Source organism: Theropithecus gelada, chromosome 9, assembly GCF_003255815.1.
Source record: "Theropithecus gelada isolate Dixy chromosome 9, Tgel_1.0, whole genome shotgun sequence".
Taxonomy (NCBI): Eukaryota; Metazoa; Chordata; class Mammalia; order Primates; family Cercopithecidae; genus Theropithecus; species Theropithecus gelada.
The window spans coordinates 119076394-119094830 of NC_037677.1; the positions used below are offsets into that span (position 1 = coordinate 119076394).

At 51.7% G+C, this 18437-nt stretch overlaps 1 protein-coding gene across 1 annotated transcript in view; it reads left to right on the top strand.

The window, feature by feature from the left end:
* HTRA1 (HtrA serine peptidase 1) overlaps window positions 1-12885 on the top strand; it is a 52586-nt gene extending 39701 nt beyond the window's left edge. The window contains exons 4-9 of the mRNA XM_025396496.1: window positions 4715-4909; window positions 5387-5419; window positions 6652-6766; window positions 8082-8139; window positions 9976-10071; window positions 12169-12885. Of these exons, the coding sequence (XP_025252281.1) occupies window positions 4715-4909; window positions 5387-5419; window positions 6652-6766; window positions 8082-8139; window positions 9976-10071; window positions 12169-12337 (666 nt within the window). The 3' untranslated portion in view covers window positions 12338-12885. The remainder of the gene's footprint in view (window positions 1-4714; window positions 4910-5386; window positions 5420-6651; window positions 6767-8081; window positions 8140-9975; window positions 10072-12168) is intronic.
* Window positions 12886-18437: the final 5552 nt, after the last annotated feature.

Consider the following 18437-nt stretch of genomic DNA (forward strand, 5'->3'; position numbering starts at 1 on the left):
TATACACAAACTATTTTTAGTGAGGGTCTGTGTTTGGCCCTTATGGAAGACTCTGGGCTGAGCTGCCCATGGTGAGGGAGACGGACTTCGTGTCTTCTTACCGCTCTGTGTCCTGGTGGCTTGTATGTGTCTCTGCCCATGAGGCAAAAGCCTAGAGGGCAAGGGCGGATTTTCTTAATCGGATGTTCCTTGCACCAAGCACATAGGAGACGCTCAACGAATGGTTGTTGAGAGAGTTCTCTTTCACGGAGGTGGTGTTTTGTGAAACGATGCTGCCAGGCCTGCTTGTGGTTTGTCTGTTGGTTGTAATCTGCATGAATGCAAAGAGCCATCTTTAATCATGCTGTGGACCAGCCTCTTCCAAGGTATTAGCATGACTCCCACTACCTGCTCAGCATCCTGCCTATGGCTAGGACTTTGTAATTTACATAGATACGGTGGGGAGACATGGAGCCCATGGCCAGGACTCTGACACGCTCACTGGAGCTGTTTCTACATCTACCCTGGGTGGCTGTCTAGGACATTAGGGGATTCGTGTCTTCCTAAAGTCCCTCTGTTGAGAGACTTCTGGCTCTGTTGAGAGGACACTATTTAGCATTGTGAGTCCCTGCAGGCTGGGGGCCAGTGGGCGTTTTCCTTCTAGATGCCCCCTCTCTTCTTCTGGCCTCCCAGGCTTCCTGCTCCTGAGACTGTGAGAACTGGCCCGTGCTGGGCTCACTGCAGAAAGACTGTTGTCTCCAAAGGTCTTGTGCCAAACTTGAGCTACAAGCTCTTTAGCGGGGCCTGAGGTCTCCGCCTGGGCTCTGTGAGAGCAGCAGTGGCTGTTTCTGACCCCTCACTGCTGTCATGCCCACACTTCACTTACATTTTCTTCGCTCCCCAGCAGTGTGAGAATCTGGTATGAGGAGTGGGACTCACGTGCCCTCTTTCTTCTCCTCTTCCCCTTGGCCTTTTCATCTGTCAGTGGAGGACAGATGTTTGCCCCATTTACTTCTAGGCTCACTGTGGGGCTCCAGGGAGATGGTGAAGTGGCCAAGGAGAGGAGCTGCCACCTTCAAGACGGCCTGTGGCCAGTGCTGCTTTAAAGGGAGACTCAGAGATGCTTTGCTGTGGGTGGCGCAGGAACCAGCGTGGGGACAGCAGTGCAGAGGCCTTGGACTCAGAGTGCATGGGCCCCACGGGGCTTCACGGCGCCTGTGGCTGTGCATTTCCAGCCTTATCTGTGCTGCATCTCCTCCACATTCCCCTGTGGAGCTGATGTCTAGACAGCTATGGAATTAAATGCTCAATTACTGAGTAGGAATTTGGCCAGCAGAGGTATAGCTGCGGAGCAGACAGACTCGAGGTGAGGCTCACGGCTGAGAACGGGCCCCACCTGGCTCTGGAATGAGCTGAGGGGCCCCATGCTCCTGCAGCCAGTGGCTCCTGTGGGGAGTTGGGGCAGTGACCCCCAAAAGGCAGTTTGACCTCATGGAGAGCCATAAATCTGACCTGGTCAACATCTCTGCAACACATCATTCCATTGCAAAGATTTCTGCCTGTGATTGGAATTCTGGGTGAACGTGTACTGGGCATGTGGGTCTGAGAGCTGGGAAGCCTGTTCTCTTGTTTAGCCAGGCTGCCCATGGGCTGTGAGGAGTGCCCCCATCTCTGAGCCTCAGTTTCCACATCTTTAAAATGGGGGGAAAATACAGCTCAACTCCTAAGGGTGCCGTGAAAGTACTTTGTCACCTGCCAGGCAAAGGCTCATTCCTTTCACAGAAATGCAAGGTTTACAATGTGAGACCCCTCCCTACTTCGCCGCATGTGTCTGCTTGCTTTTTTCTGTCTTAGGGTTGCCCTACATGAGCTAGGAAATGTCTGAGTGAATAAAAACGTAAACGAGATGATCACTGGTGGTGCCCATTGGTGCAGCCTTTGCCTAAATGGCCACTACGTAGCCACATTTTCTCGTCTGTGTTCAGGTGAGGACTGGTTCCTGGGGAGACTCCCTGGGTTCACATTATGGGTGTCTATCTTGTCGAAGCCCATATGGTCACCCAAGTGTGACTGAACCACGGGGTGCTCTGGACCCCATTTTTGGCAGCAGGCAGCATTCCCTGGAGGCCTGGCCCTCCCCAGGAGCATGGAGAGCAGCGCCCATGGACAAGCAGCCCGCAGCCTCCATCTCCTCCTCCCTGCCCGGGGGCTCCCCCGCCCCAGCCTCGCAGCTTCTCCAAAAGTGTTTGTCTCCTTGCCGCATCCTCTGGGCCTGAGCTCAGATGGTGGAAAAGAAGAGCTGGAAGGAGAGTTGCCTTTCGGTCTGTCTGCCTTCTGAGGTCTCCTGAGACATATAGGCTGGGCCTGCCTCCCTTTCTAGGAGGTGCCGATGGGTGGTAAGGATAGGGGATAAGTGAGATGTGAATGAGGATCACCACAGCAAGCCCTGCCTCATAACTTTTTGATGGGTTTTCAATGTGTGGTGAAGCAGACGCCTGCTGGGCCCCCTTCCTGAGTTGAGCTTGATCTCCTGCCTCCTGTCTGTCTCCTTAGGCAGCCAGGCCACCCTGCTCCAGCAACCTGTGCCACCCCATCCCTTTACCTGTCCCAAGCCCAGCCCCAAAGGCCTCAAAGGCCTGGCCTTCCAGCCAGTCCAGGGCCTGAAGGGATGGCAGTGTCCCTGGTGGACCTCCCCCAGCATGGCGTAGTGCACATCCAAGCCCTGCCTCCTGCCCTGCCTGCACGCCATGAATGCTGAAGTCATGCCTGGCAGGGGCTGCTGGCCCGGGCCCAGAGTAAACAGGCTGCGCTGAGCTCGCTGGTGTGCTGCTGGATGCTGATGAGCTTGAGGAGTGTGGGAAGTGAGTGTGGGGCCGAGTAGGGATGCTGCAGGCCTGCCTCTCCCCCCAGCTGCCCTGCACGCTCCAGCCTCAGGCAACCCCACAGGGAAAGGGTCACCCACTGTCAGGGCAGACCTTTACCATAGCTGGGTGACATGGGCTGGCTGTGGGAAGGGGGTTGGTGGTTCCCCCTGTTGGATTTGCACAGGCCCAGATGCTCACAGCAAAACTAACACCTAGATGATGCTTATAGGAGCCAACGGGTATTCAAAGAGCTGTTCAGATCTTCATTTGCTTCGTTCTCACAGTGGACCATTGAGGTAGCTGTATGTTAGTCCCATTTTCCAGATGGGAAAACTGAGGACCTGAGTGGTCGTAAGCTCAGGCCCCTATCTAAATCACACAGCCTGGCCCCAGGTCTATGCTCTTGACCATGGACAGTGCTCTCCTGGTCCTCTTGGTATCTGTGATCTGAGGGACCTTCCTCCTTCTCAGTCTTGTATAGTCAGTTTTAGGTCTTAGACTCTTTCTTCACATCTCATTTCGGGAGCTCTCTCACCCAGCGCCTTCCTTATCTAGTATGTGTTGGGGGATATTTGTGGCATGATGTGGCGCTGTGTAGCGGATGAGAGAGTCTTGTTTTTTCGGTTTCAGTCCCAGGTTTCAATCCCTGCTCTGTCTCAAGTCACCCAGACTCTTGGAGGCTCAGTTTCCTCATCTGTTAAATGGGCATGGTGGTCACCCCACCTCATCAGCTGGTGTCTGCTCCATCCCTGGTGGAGGAGATGGCTCAAGTAACCCCTTGGTTCCACCTGCCCCACCCCACTGGTCCCCTGGCTCTTTCTTTTTTGAGATAGACAAACGTGAGGCTCTGGATTTGCTGTTCCCACGAGGGCTGGGGTGGCTGTCTGCTTTCTGGGTCTGGTCCCTGTTTTCCAGGGCAGCTGCTTGTTCTAAGTGAACAAAGGCTGAAAGAACTCAGGAGGTTTGTTCAGCTCCAAGGATGGCAGAGAGGGAAGGGGTGCCGATGCCTTCCCTGATAGAGCTGGGGAGGCCCTTCTGTGGTTCCCCCCAGCTCCTTGGCTTGGGTGACCCTGGAGCTGGCTTCTGTTCCATTTTGTTGTGCAGAGTTGTTTGGGGCTCCTGGCTCTGCCTGGCCTTTGTGGGCCACTGGAGATCAGGGCTTCTCGAGTTGGCCAATTAGCCCGCCCAGACCAGGGAGCACAGGTGTCTGATGGAGGGCCTTTTCAGGAGAGGAGAGACAGCCCGCCTGTTGGGTCTTGCTGTCTTGGGTCCTGGAGGCCTTGCTGTCCCCATGCTCCATCCGGGCCCCTGACCAATGTGGCCCTGTACTCAGCATAGGCGTGCACCTGAGTCAGTGCAATTCCCTGTCCACAGAGCACCCCAAATATTCCAGGCCTCAGGATGGGTGTGCACATGATGAGCCGGGCAGGTTTCACCGCCTGTGGCTTGGGATCCTTCCCGGGGCTTGGTTCTTGAAGGCTGCCCCAAGCAGTCTCACCCCAAACCCTAAATTCATGTTGTCTTCCTCTGTCTCTTGGCCTCAAGGTTTCAGAGTGAGTCTGTGCTGATAGCTTCAAGATGTGATGAGACCCCGACTTGGCCTCCAGTTCCCTCCCCACGGTTTCCTTGGCGTGTGTGCGGCTTCAGTGGTCACTGGCTCCCACACAGCTTGTAATGTGTGGATTACGGGTGGGAGGGAAGTCCGGTCCTGCCTGCAGCAAAGGGATGTTAGTCGTGAGCTCAGTTCCCCACCGGGCCTGGTGTTTCCAAATGGCGCGGCACTGTCCCTGCTTGGTTTTCCATGATATCTGTGCTTTTACCCATTTGGTTAAATTGAACAAACTCAGCAATGCCAGCCATTGTGGTTTCAGGGTAAGCTGCCTGTCCTGCTGCTTGGCCGCTCCTCAGAGCTGCGGCCGGGAGAGTTCGTGGTCGCCATCGGAAGCCCATTTTCCCTTCAAAACACAGTCACCACCGGGATCGTGAGCACCACCCAGCGAGGCGGCAAAGAGCTGGGGCTCCGGAACTCAGACATGGACTACATCCAGACCGATGCCATCATCAACGTGAGCCTCTGTCCCTCTGCGGGTGGGGCTTGGGGCAGGGTTTTGCCAGAGGAGAGGAGTCAGCATCGGTCTCTGACTTCCTTGTAGTCTGGGTGAAAGGATGGAACTAGACCAAGCCATGTGGATTCTAGTGCCAGCAGCACGACAGGGGTCACACGGCGGGGACAGTGACGCTGGAGCAGGTGGACAGCCAGCCTCCTCCCAGGAGGAAGAAGTTGTGTTGGGTGCTTTAGGGTGATTGCAGTTGGCTTCTGGGCTTCAGAGAGAAAATCTCCCCATTTACGGCACCTCTAAAACTTTCTGAAAATTGTTAAGGTCATTTTTTTCCAGCAAAATATTAGGTTAATGGGATTGAATCTCAGAGAAGAATCATGCCCCCCACTGTAGACACCGTGCTCAGGAGACGGCCAGGCAGGGACATAGATTGGACCACGTTATGACACAATTTGTAACCTTTCCATTTCTGTTTAATTGCAGTATGGAAACTCGGGAGGCCCGTTAGTAAACCTGGTAACGTATTTTAAACGTTATGTCGTTTGTTTTTATTTATGTACACACTGTTTTTGTTTTGTTTTGTTTTGTTTTTTGACGCAGGGGGTCTTTTCAAACATAAGCTTGCCAAAGCATGTTATCAAATTTCTTTAAAATGAGCTCTGTGAATGTACTGCATGCTTGCAAATGACCCTATGGATCTTTTCTGGAAAGTGTAAGGCAGGCTGGAGGTGAGGGTTGGAAATGTTATGCCAGAGAGCACACTTGTGTCTCAGAGTTACAGGTAAACACTGTGAAACTCAGGGCCAATGCAGGAGTAAGGTGAAGGTCACCAAAAGTGCTGGCCGGTCACTGAAAGCGCCTCCTCCAAATTAAATCTCCTGGGCTGCTGAAGGAGCTGGCTGGGCTCATACACACTTTCTCTTGGCCAGGAATCCTCCCTTAAGGCCTGGCTGGAATGAGGAGGAGTTACCCACCCACGAAGATATCATTTAAGTCTACCCTTAAATACTTGAGCAGAAAAAGTGAAGCCTTAGAACATAGACCATCAGCGCTAGAGGGCAGCTCCGGGGCCATTTATAGAGGGCAGCTCCGGGGCCATTCATAGAGGGCAGCTCCGGGGCCATTTGTAGGGGCTGTCTTTAGTAAGGCCTTGGCATCAGGTACTGACATCTCAGCACTCATGGGAAGTGCGCACGGGGCGATGTATCCCCGCTTGGCAGCTTTCCCTTCCCAGCAGAGGGGCAGCTGTGTTCCCAGCTCTGCCCTCCGCCTCCCCCGCAGCACCCTGGGGATGGAGTGGAGACGGCTTTGCGGGTAATGAAGCATGACAGCCCTAAGCTCTAGGGTTGTTCCCCCTCAAGTCAGCAGAGTCATCTTAAGATCATTAGAAATGAGAGAAGCAGGAAGGTGTAGGCAGCCACCTAGAGGACTCTGAGCCTTTGGAAACGTATTCCTTGTGAAACAGGAGCAAATAATATCGTGTATTTTGAAACTATCTGTGCTTACCGCGAGGTGAGCACCCAGTGGTGACCTGGAGTGTGTGCGATTCTTCCACAGCTGCGCGTGGCCTACGCTGCCTGGGTGTCCTGATGCCTCTCTCCCTGCTCCCCCCGGGGATCCCCTCCGTGCAGCTCCCCGCTTCAATCTCTGAAATAGCTCAGTGACTTCTTTCATGCACATTCTCTTTGGGTGTGTACCTGCCGGTAAGCCTTCACGATTCAGCAAGCCGTGTCCTTCTTGCTTTTCAGGACGGTGAAGTGATTGGAATTAACACTTTGAAAGTGACAGCTGGAATCTCCTTTGCAATCCCATCTGATAAGATTAAAAAGTTCCTCACCGAGTCCCATGACCGACAGGCCAAAGGTAGGCAAGGCCCACATAGCCTCGGGGACTCCGGAAATTTGGCCTGAAGCTCAGCTGCCCTTTGGGAATTGGGGGAGGGAAAAGTGGCAGCCCCTAAGACTAGCCAAGCCGTCTCCGATCCAGAAGTGAACAGGAATGAACATTACTAAATCCCTGGTAGAAGGTCACAGACGTTGCGCCATTTTTGTCCTCTGATCATGACAGTGTCACTTGAGTCAGTCTAATATGTACCAGACATGATCCTAGGTGACTTCTGTCCATTATTTCACTTTATTTATGTATGTCACTTAATTCTTTTGCCCTGTCAGTTAGGAATTACTAGTCCCATTTTGCTGATGAGAAAACAGGTTCAGGGAGATCATTCTACAAACGTTTATTGCCTAAGTCAAGCAGGCAGCTTGGCAGTAGACTGCCCAACTGGAGCCTGGGGCTCCGCTGAGGCCTTTGCCGGTGTGATGTTTATGTTCTGTTGGGGGATGGGAAGGCTGACAGTAAATAATCAGACACATTAGATACTATTAGTGCTCCCAAGGAAACAGATCAGGGTGGCCGGCAAGGGAGTGACTGGAAAGGCAGTTGGTAGAGATGATGTGGCCAGGAAATGCCTCCTAAACTGAGGTCTGAGTGAGGAGGAGCCAGCAGGTAGGGATGTGGGGGGAACACTCCAGAAGGAAAGACAGAGGACTCAGCATAGCTGAGTGAGCACAAGGCCCCTGGAGTGGCCTGGGGGCCGGAGCACAGTGACAGCATGGAGGTCTCTGGGGTGGAAAGCTGGCCAAGGCCAAGCAAGCAGGCTCACAGCGGGCCATGGTGAGGGGCCTGGGTTGCATCCTAACCGCATTTAAGAACAGGGAAGTTCATGATCTGATTGATGTCGCTGAAAGGACACTCTGATGGCTAGGGGGAGTCTGCTGGAGGAGTTGCTGGAAGTTGGGGACCGGAGAAGGAGCTCTCCCAGTCATCTGGATGAGACATGCTGGGGGCTCAGACAAGGGTGGTGGCAGTGGAGGTGGGACAGAGGGGTCACATTCCAGGTATACATGGGGGTAGCGCAAGCCTGGGGAAGGGCCAGCTGTCAGGATGAGGCCATGAGGAATTGAGGATCATGCCCAGGTATCTGACCATTAACTGAACGATGAGACTTTCCCGAGGTCCCCCAGAGGGGAGGGGTCCAAACCAGGATTCGAGCCGCAACCTCAGTGTGCCCTTCTGTGGCCCTTCCTGCAACCTGGGGGATTGGGCCCCCAGCCCCTGGTGTCCCCAGCATGCCCACCAACTGGGCTGACCTTCTGCCGTCCCTTTGTTGTCTCACCAGGAAAAGCCATCACCAAGAAGAAGTATATTGGTATCCGAATGATGTCACTCACGTCCAGGTGGGCAAACAGGATGCGTGTCTGTGTCTTAAATGTTAATAAACCTGAACTTCAGGAGGTGCTCACGGGCACCCCTGAAAGAGAAAGCTTATGCAGCCTTAAGACATCTCAGTTTCTGCTTATAATGAAGTAGCATCAGGAAAGAGCACAGGTCATCAGCCTTGGCCCCTTTGTTTGGTTTTATCCTGTGTTTCTGCATTCTGAGCTGGTTTTCTTCATTGGCGGCTGGCCCTCCAGTGTAGAAGGTTCTGCCCTCCTCTTTGAAGGCAGGCCTGAGCAGTGCGTGTGTGGTGGGGCTGTTGATTCACTCTGGCTCATGTCTTCCTTACCCCACATTCTGTTGAAACCTACATTCCAGGAGGGCCCCAAGCCCCTCCCACAGCTCTAGGCACTCTGCTTTCGTCGCTCTGCAGCAGCTTGTGGGCCGTGGCTGCAGGAATGCCAGGGCAGGCCCAGTGCAGGGAAGTGAATGACTGATGTGCTTGTTTTCCCCGAGCTGGTGGAACTGCGGCCTGTGGTTGGCAGGCTCACGGCATCCTGGTGTTTTAACCTGGATGAAAAATTCTGGTGTGATCTCGTGAGTCCTGGTAGTATAGACTCAACTGGCATGGCTAAAACTGTCAGAGGTAAAGTAGGAAAAGACTAAAATATACTAACAGGTAGATTAATGTGTTCATTACTATGATGAATTAATGATTCACTCACTGTGAAAGTATTAATATATTTTGATACACATTGTGAATGATGGTCCCTTTCTTAGCACTCCAGAAGATGGAGCCACTTGTCAAGGTTAAAGTGTCTCCTCAGTTGTTTGCCTTTGGAACTAGAAGGTGGAGGGAAAGATGGTAGGCCCTTGGCGCCCAGCTTCCTGGGTTCCTTTTCCGGCTCTGATACTTCCTGCCTTGTGACCTTGGGAACGATATGACCCCTGAGTGCCTCAGTTTCCTCCTCTTCAGGATGGGGATGACAGCGCAGGTGCTTCTGGTGTGTGGCCAGGCTCAGATCAGGGAGTGGTAGCGGTGATCACCAGCCACAGTGATGCCAGCCACTATGTATCACATGTACTAGGCTGGGTGCTTTACTGGGGTGACCTCATCTGATTCTCACAACTCATGTTGTAGGGTACTGTTATTATCCCCGTTTCGCAGGTGAGGAAATGAAGGCACAGAGAGGTTAAGCAACTGTCTGAGGTCACACAGCTAGCAAATAGCAGAGCTAGGGCTACAAACCAGGCCAACCACTATACTTTACAGACTCCTTAGTAATAGCTACTATTAATTAAGAAATAATAACAATGATGATGGCTGCATTGCCGGCTCACACCTGTAATCCCAGCACTTCGGGAGGCTGAGGCGGGCAGATCAGTTGAGGCCAGGAGAGGAGATCAGCCTGGCCAATTTGTGAAACCCTGTCTCTACTAAAAATATGAAAAATTTAGCTGGGCTTGGTGGCAGGCACCTGTAATCTCAGCTACTTGGGTGGCTGAGGCAGGAGAATTGCTTGAACCCAGGAAATAGAGGTTGCAGTGAACTGAGATCACGCCATTGCACTCCAGCCTGGGTGATAGAACAAGACTCTGTCTCAAAAAAAAAAAAAAAAAAAAAGAAAAGAAAAGAAAAGAAAAGAAATAATAATAATGATGAAAGCACTTTCCTTGCTGTTACCAAGTAAATCTTTGACTCTGGTAGAGAGGCAATTTTAAAATAGGATCAGAACTCCTGGAGGAATTTTACATTAGACCCAGGGAGAAGAAGGGAACTGGTGAGAGCTTGAGTTTTGCCTGGGGAAGGACTGGTGTCTCTTCACACTAACACGGGTGCTTTTTCTCTGGAGCAGCAAAGCCAAAGAGCTGAAGGACCGGCACCGGGACTTCCCAGACGTGATCTCAGGAGCGTATATCATTGAAGTAATTCCTGATACCCCAGCAGAAGCGTGAGTTAGAGTCATTTTCCCTTATTTTCCCTTTTCCTAATATTCTTGTTGTTCCTGTGGGGGTAGCAGGAAGAGGGAGCGCTGTTCCTTTTCTACTGGCTCAGATGATGGTGTTGATCCTTGACAGACGTGGTCGGACGTTGCTGGTCATTCCTGCTGGCCAGGCCTTCTGACCTGGCTCGGCTTGGGACTCATCCATAGGAGGGTGCCTTCTGTCTTCAAAAGTCCTTGCTCCACTAGGACCCTCCAGATGGACAGAGCAATAGCAGACTCATAATGAGTCTCTGGCTGGCCAGAGAGAGGGTTTCAGGAACAGTGTCCCCAAGCCCTCATGTGGTGGTCCTGTTCTAGGCTTCGGGACCCTTCTCCTCCTGGAGTCTTCCAGATTGTCTCTGACAGTTAGGCCCATACCTGTCAACACCTCCAGAAAAATAACCCAAGTGATATCAAAGTAACATGACAAGAAGTAGCTCAACCATCCATCAGGGTTTGTTACCTGTATTGGAATATCCAGAAAAAAGTGCTAGACCAGGGGCCAGCAATTGTGCCCTGGGGCTGGATCTGGCCCACTGCCTGCTTTTATATGGAGCTGTGGACTAAGAATAATTTTTGCATTTTATTTCTATTTTTACTTATTTTTAAAATTTTTTATTTTCATAGGTTTTTGGGGAACAGGTTGTATTTGGTTACATGAATAAGTTCTTTGGTGGTGATTTGTGAGATTTTGGTGCACCCATCACCCAAGCAGTATACACTGAACCCAATTTGTAGTCTTTTATCCCTCACTCCTGTCCCAGCCTTTCCCATTGAGTCCCCAGAGTCCATTGTATAATTCTTATGCCTTTGTATCCTCATAGTTTAGCTCCCACTTATGAGTGAGAACATTTAAATAGTTGAAAAAATCCTGAAATAAGAATGGCATTTGGTGACTTGTTATATTTGTATGCAATTCAAATTTCAGTGTCCACTGAAATTTGGTTTATGACATCTTTGGTGGCTTTTGTGCTGGAGCAGCCGAGTTGAGTAGTTTCAACAGAGACTATATACACGGCAAAGCCTAAAATATTTCCTATGGACCTCTTTACAGAAAAAGTTTGCAGACCCTTATGTTGGCCCATATGAAGGACCATGACAGCGTTTTGACGCTGACCTATATAAGAGCTACAGTTATAGTGGCAACCACACAAAGGAAGTGCCTCTTAACAGAAGCATTCTGCCCACCCTTGTAGGAACTGCATTCTCAGTTGCAATACCCTTTATAAGCAAGTTGGCCATGGTCACGCTACATGGCAGATAGTACCTGGTACATCCTTCCCCACTTTGGGGTCAATCTTGACCTTTGATCTCCTTGGGGTCATAAGGCCATACAAGTGTTAGTAGGCATTTCTAGAGTGGACATAATGGATGAGTTAGCCTAAAAATCTCAAAAGGAGCCCAGCATCATGGCACCTGCTTGTAATCCCAGCTATTCAGGAGGCTGAAGCAGAAGGATCCCTTGAGCTCAGGAGTTCAAGACTAGCTTGGGCAACAAATGAAACCCCATCTCAAAGAAAAAAAAAAAGGTGGGGGAAGAACATAATAATAATAATAATAATAATAAAAACCTTGATAAGTATCCAGTCTACCGATGGTTTATTTTTTATTTTATTTTATTTTTTTTTTGAGACAGAATCTCACTCTGTTGCCCAGGCTGGAGTGCAGTGGCAAAATCTTGGCTCACTGCAACCTCCACCTCCTGGGTTCAAGTGAATCTCTTGCCTCAGCCTCTGAGTAGCTGGGATTACAGGTGCCCACCACCAAACCTGGCTCTTTTTTTTGTAATTTTAGTAGAACCAGGGCTTTGCCATGTTGGCCAGGCTGGTCTTGAACTCCTGACCTCAGGTCATCCACCTGCCTCAGCCTCCCAAAGTGCTAGGATTACAGGCATGAGCCACTGTGCCCGGCCCACTGATGGTTTGAATTATTCTAAGTTCACCACCATCCAATCCTGTTTGCTCTGGGCTTTTAGGTTCTAAACTGTGCCTCTGTCCATGTAAAGTCAGATCAGGAGGAATGGAAACATGAAACATTGCTATTGTGTTTCCCTTTGTGTTGCAGTGGTGGTCTCAAGGAAAACGACGTCATAATCAGTATCAATGGACAGTCGGTGGTCTCCGCCAATGACGTCAGTGATGTCATTAAAAGGGAAAGCACCCTGAACATGGTGGTCCGTAGAGGTAATGAAGACATCATGATCACAGTGATTCCCGAAGAAATCGACCCATAGGCAGAGGCATGAGCTGGACTTCATGTTTCCCTCAAAGACTCTCCCGTGGATGACGGATGAGGACTCTGGGCTGCTGGAATAGGACACTCAAGACTTTTGACCGCCATTTTGTTTGTTCAGTGGAGACTCCCTGGCCAACAGAATCCTTCTTGATAGTTTGCAGGCAAAACAAATGTAATGTTGCAGATCCGCAGGCAGAAGCTCTGCCCTTCTGTATCCTATGTATGCAGTGTGCTTTTTCTTGCCAGCTTGGGCCATTCTTGCTTAGACAGCCAGCATTTGTCTCCTCCTTTAACTGAGTCATCATCTTAGACCAACTAATGCAGTCGATACAATGCGTAGATAGAAGAAGCCCCACGGGAGCCGGGATGGGACGGGGCGCGTTTGTGCTTTTCTCCAAGTCAGCACCCAAAGGTCAATGCACAGAGACCCCGGGTGGGTGAACACTGGCTTCTGAAATGGCCAGAGTTGACTCTTTTAGGAATCTCTTTGGAACTGGGAGCACGATGACTCTGAGTTTGAGCTATTAAAGTACTTCTTACACATTGCTTTCTGCAGTGCTTATTTTCCTTTCCCAAGAGCAGCTTGTTGCAGTCTTTTTGGAATGATTCATGATTCTAATGTTAGTGGGCTCCTCATTAACTGCATTGTCCATGCAGGTTTGAGCTCTTAGTCTTATGAGTTATTTCAAAATCATCCCATGGGATTTGCCGGGGTTATGCACACCTCTGCTCGGACCCCCTGGCTTTATGAAGCGGGACTTGAGGACAGTTGCACTCGCATCCGGAGCTTGTCAAATGAAAGACAGTCTGTTGACATCATACTGCATGCAACTAGTCAACAAAGATTTTCTGGGCCTCTGCTCTGTGCCAGGCATTTTAAGTGTGTGGTCAGTGAGAGCAGGAAAGACACAGGCTCTCCCTCCCTAGAGCTTCAGTTCAGAAGCCAAGTCTCTTTCTGAAAGGGAGACAGCTCAGGAGACCAGGATGCAACCCCAGAATGGGCCCAGAATGCACAAGGCTGCAGCTGACCTCATTCGTCCTGGGTTGTGAAATAAGAACTAGGCCTTGAGCCTTGGTGAGTTTAGAGGAGGACTCCCCTTGACATGCCCTCAAACAGGTGCAACCAAAAGCAGCTATAGGTACCTTTATCTCCATGAAAGCTTTCCAAAAGTGTGGAAAGCTGACCCAAGAGGACTTGCACAACTTTAGCTTGGAAGTTTGCACAGACCTATGTCCCTGTGGGGAGCACACACCAGAGAGGATGCTGTTTACGCCAAGAGTAGCGGGTCAAAGCTTTCCAACTGTCAGCAGTCAAAACGAGGGCCTTGGACCGGATGGAGGTTCAGTTCCCCCGATTGAGAGCTGAATCCTTCCTCCATCAACAGAGGTATAAGGTCCAGCTCCTAACTGGGGAGGCTGCAGAAGGCCAAAGGGCCAACTTAAGTGCAGGGGCAGTCCAGCTGAGCACAGTTCTCATCAGTGTTGGTGCTCGTCATCTGAGCAGCCTGTGGCCTGTTGCGACCCTGGCGTGTCTCTGCGCTCTGGTTGGATGACCTAGTAGAGTCAGGAAGGAGCCAGCGAGTTCTTCGGCTCTGGAAGTGTGTTTTGCATTCCCTCCCTTCTCCATGAAAGGTAATGACTCAGAATGGCTTGTGGCTTCAGAGGTTCATTCTCAGATGTTTTATATGTGGGCCTGCTTTCCTGGGTGGTCCCCAGAGCTGAGGCGCTGCCACAGGTGGGGAGGATGCCCTGGGTGGCACTGAGGTCAGACCCAGTCCTGGCCTGAGCCTATCGGTGTTCAGCCTGTCAGGCATCCGGGAGATCACAGATGGTTCTGCTGGAAGAAACTAGCCTGGTGACGGACCGGCCTGAGGCCTCTGTGAACCTCTGCAACATCTCTGCAGGACACTGGGCGGGGCTGGAGTTTTGCCTGCATGTGTGGTCCCATACAGGACAGAAACGGCAGCTTGCCACTTTGTTGCATATTACATGTTTGGTTACATGGTTGCACTTACCCGTGAGACCCTGTGTCCCATGGGGGCTGCTTGTCCTGGAACCCCCACCTCACATTTGAAGACCTTCAGAATCGTTGTTTCTTCTGCTTGCTTTAGGCTGTGATGCGGGATTTTGCAACATAAATTAGTCCTAAAGCCTGGAGGCAGAGCACTGAGTCGAAAGAGTGTGGCTTTTGGAGTTATAGATGGATTTGGGCTTAAATCCAGTGTCTATATATCTTACCGGCTGTGTGACCTTGAGCAAGTCCCTAACCTCTCTGCCTGTTTTTCATCTATAAAATGTCCTCAGTTGTCATCTCTGCTTCCATGGAGCTCAGTTTCTAGTTCCTCTTGGCCATTTCTGGTCCCTTCAAGGTCTCTCGAACAGCCCTCTGGCTGGTGAGCCAGCACCTGCCCCCTGTTCTGGCTCCTGGAGAACTCCTGCTCACCAAATGTGGGCTCAACAGTGCCTCTTCCAATCTTGGCTCCCTCGGCTCTAGTCCTCTGCTTCCAGCTTCTGCAAAACTGTGAGCCAACCACGTGACTGGGCTTCCCCAGCACACTGCATCACGTGACTGTCCCCAGCCTGCCCTGCCAGATGCTTCTCTTGATGCACTGGCCAGGAGAGAGGGCCTGGTGTGCAGGGGCCTCCTTGCTGTGTCTTTCAGGCTCGGCTGAGTGAATCTGAGCTGGGCAGCTCTATACAGGGTCTACAGGGTCCTCTATCTTTCTTTTTCTTCTTCTTTTTTTTTTAGACAGGGTCTCATTCTGTTCCTCAGGCTAGAGTGCAGTGGTTTGTTTGATCATGGCTCACTGCAGTCTTGACCTCCTGGACTCATGTGATCCTCCCACCTCGGTCTCCTGGGTAGCTAAGACTACAGCTTGCACTGTCATGCCCTGCTCATTTTTGTATTTTTTGTAGAGGTAAGGTCTCGTCATGTTGCCCATGTTGGTCTCAAACTCCAGAGCTCAAGTGATCTGCCTGCCTTGGCCTCCCAAAGGCAGGAGCCACCACGCCTGGGGGGTCTTGTCTTTTCTGACTCCATTTCTCCATCTGAAAATTTGGAAGAATACTCCTGTCTGGTGGGCGTGGTGAGGAGCGGCACGCGTTGTTATCAGAACTTGCACAGTGATTGTCTCCACCTGGTTAATATTTTAGACAGGTCTGAACCTTGGGCGGTAGCATTTCCATGGGCTGGCAAGGATGCTTGGCCCATTTCAGCAAATACCACTGGAGTCAGGGCCAGGCCTCGCTGAGGTTGTGTGGACATATGTCTGGGTGAACGGGCCAGTCCAGTTCAAGGTTGCACCTCTGAAGGTGGTTACAGGTAAGGTCAGAGGTATGACAGCATCAGAATGGCTCAGTGCCACGAGGGCAGATAGGTTTCTGTCGTCCATCCTGCCAATGCTGATCCATTGGTGGGAACCATTTAGAGCACTGGGTTGAGGCGGATTTTGAGGCTCAGTGTGAAGTAGCTTAAAAGAGACCTGTGGCCAGGCGTGGTGGCTCATGCCTGTAATAGCACTTTGAGAGGCTTAGGCTGGTGGATCAAGGAGTTCAAGACCAGCCCGGGCATCACGGTGAAACCCTGTCTCTACAAGAAATACAAAAATTAACCAGGCATGGTGGTGTGTGCCTGTGGTCCTAGCTACTTGGGAGGCTTCGCTGGGAGGATCATTTGAGCCTGGGAAGTCAAGGCTGCTGTGAGCTGTGATCTCACCATTGCACTCTAGCCTGGGCGACAGAGGAAGACCCTGTCAAAAAAAAAAAAAAAAAAAAAATGGAGACCTGCTCTCTGGGTCTCCCTCTCAGCTCCCTGACCTTCTGATGAGGTCCCTGCTCTGGGTGTGTGTCCACCATCAGCACCCTGGTTGAGTCCAGGGAGCAGCCAAGGCTGAGGACAGTCTGGAACATGCTCGTGGGAGCAGGCAGGCTGCCCTGGGGGCTGCTTTTCGCTGCACTGCCCCCACCTCCAGGGTAAAGGTAACTTGCTCAGGAGATGGGCTCTTTTCTATTCTTGAGGCATGAGAACAATCAGATCTCTCTTGGAGAGCCATTCCCATTTAGAGACATGTGTTTTTCATGACCTTTGTGAGCGTTCCAGCCTTGGAGGCCCACTCACTGCTGCCCTGGACCAGCTGGGACAGGTGCGCACATTGGTTAGCATTCTGGAGCCCAACAGCTGGGCGCTGGAGGCTTCCTTGCCATGGTAAAGGGAGGGCCGGTGAGAGGGGGCGTCATATCTGAGCTGCATACAGGGGAGAGGAGTGATGTTAACAATAGAATGGCAGTGTCATGTAGTAAATGCTACCGTAGAATGAGTGTGGATGTGGCGTGCAGGGTGTGGAAGGTGGCAGCAGGTGCTGTCGCTAAGGCTTTCTGTGCCAAGCACAGTACAAGCATTTTACACACATATCTCACTTAGTCCCCTCAGTAACGCCAGGGAATAGAAACTATTTTTTTTTTTTTTTTTGAGACAGAGTCTCGCTCTGTTGCCCAGGCTGGAGTGCAGTGGCCGGATCTCAGCTCACTGCAAGCTCCGCCTCCCAGGTTACTACAGGCGCCCGCCACCTCGCCTGGCTAGTTTTTTGTATTTTTTTTTTTTTTTTTTAGTAGAGACGGGGTTTCACTGTGTTAGCCAGGATGGTCTCGATCTCCTGACCTCATGATCCGCCCCTCTCGGCCTCCCAAAGTGCTGGGATTACAGGCTTGAGCCACTGCACCCGGCCAGAAACTATTTTTATAGCATTTTATAGATGAAGGAATGAAGGCTCAGAGAGATTAAGTAACTTGCCCAAGGCCACCCAGCTCATCTCTGGCGGGGGTAGGACACGCCTTTGCGGGGAAGTGGGGAAGAATGGGGAGAGTGGGGGCCCCAAGCCCCTGGCCTGGTGTGTCTGACCAGAGGAGGCAAGTGCTCCCATGTCTGCGACAGGTCAGGAGCACACAACTGAGCCCTGCCTCGCCCCCAGCTCCCTGGAACAAGTCTAAACACCTTTCTGGGACATCTGAGCCCCTTCCCGACTTGGTTCCCACTTTCCTTCCCCTCTCACCTCTCCATTCCTCTCCTGCTCTCAATGCTCTGTAGTGTGGAATTCACTTCCATTCCTTGAACAGGCTGTTCTTTCTCTTGTCTCTACACCTAAATCCTAGTACCCTCCCTGCCCTGTGCATGGAAGCTCCTCCTCATCTCTTCACCATCTGCCCCACAGGGCTCCCCTGCCAGGAGCTCACACGCTGGCCATGTGCTGTCCTAACTGCCCATTCCCTTGTCGGGACTCACTCTGGGGCTGCAGCTCCACAGGGCCAAGTCCATTTGCCTTTCCACTGTTGAGGCCATAGGGCCGAGCCCAGCCTGGAAAGCAGGTGTCAATCAATACAGATTAGCCGACAGCTGAGGTGGGCCCACACCTCCCTGGACGGTCACATCTGCCATTAGAGGAATGAATCCTGTTAGCACGCACTCTTTCATGGAATCCATCTTTTTGTGTAACCACAGTGCACCCAGGACTGTGCTGGGCACATTGAGAGTGGGGGTGTGAGGGGGGGTGAGGCTGGAGAGGAAGGGAGCGGGGCCCAGAACAGAGAGGCCAGTGGGGTGCCCAGGGGCTCAAGCGAGGGGGCCTCACTCTCAGAGTAGTGCAACTGGGCGGTTTGTGAGGGATAAACAACAGGACCTGTGGGGGCCTCACACGTTGACCTTGGAAGGGAGGGGGACCTCAGGTGGAGGTCTACCATTGATCCCATCCCTGCTTTCAACAGCTGCTCTCAAAACCACTGCGGGCAAGGCCCAGCGCAGGGAATACTCCCCATCGTGGGTTCGGTCCCAGCTCTGGGCTTTACTGACCATGACACTTGGGGCAAGTCCCTTAATTTCTCTGAGATTCCTTGTCCTTATCTGTAAAAAGTGTCCAGTGGCCGGTGTCAGCCCCTCCTCGGGTCTGAGGCGCCGGGGAACGGTGTGTGGGCGCCGGCCGTGTGCTCATCTTGGTCATAAGTGGTACCACCATGGCTGTCTTACATCACTTCTTCTAGGCACCTTGTGAGCAGATCAGGTGCTCCTTGACTCAGGATGGGGTTCTGTCCTGATAAATTCATTGTAA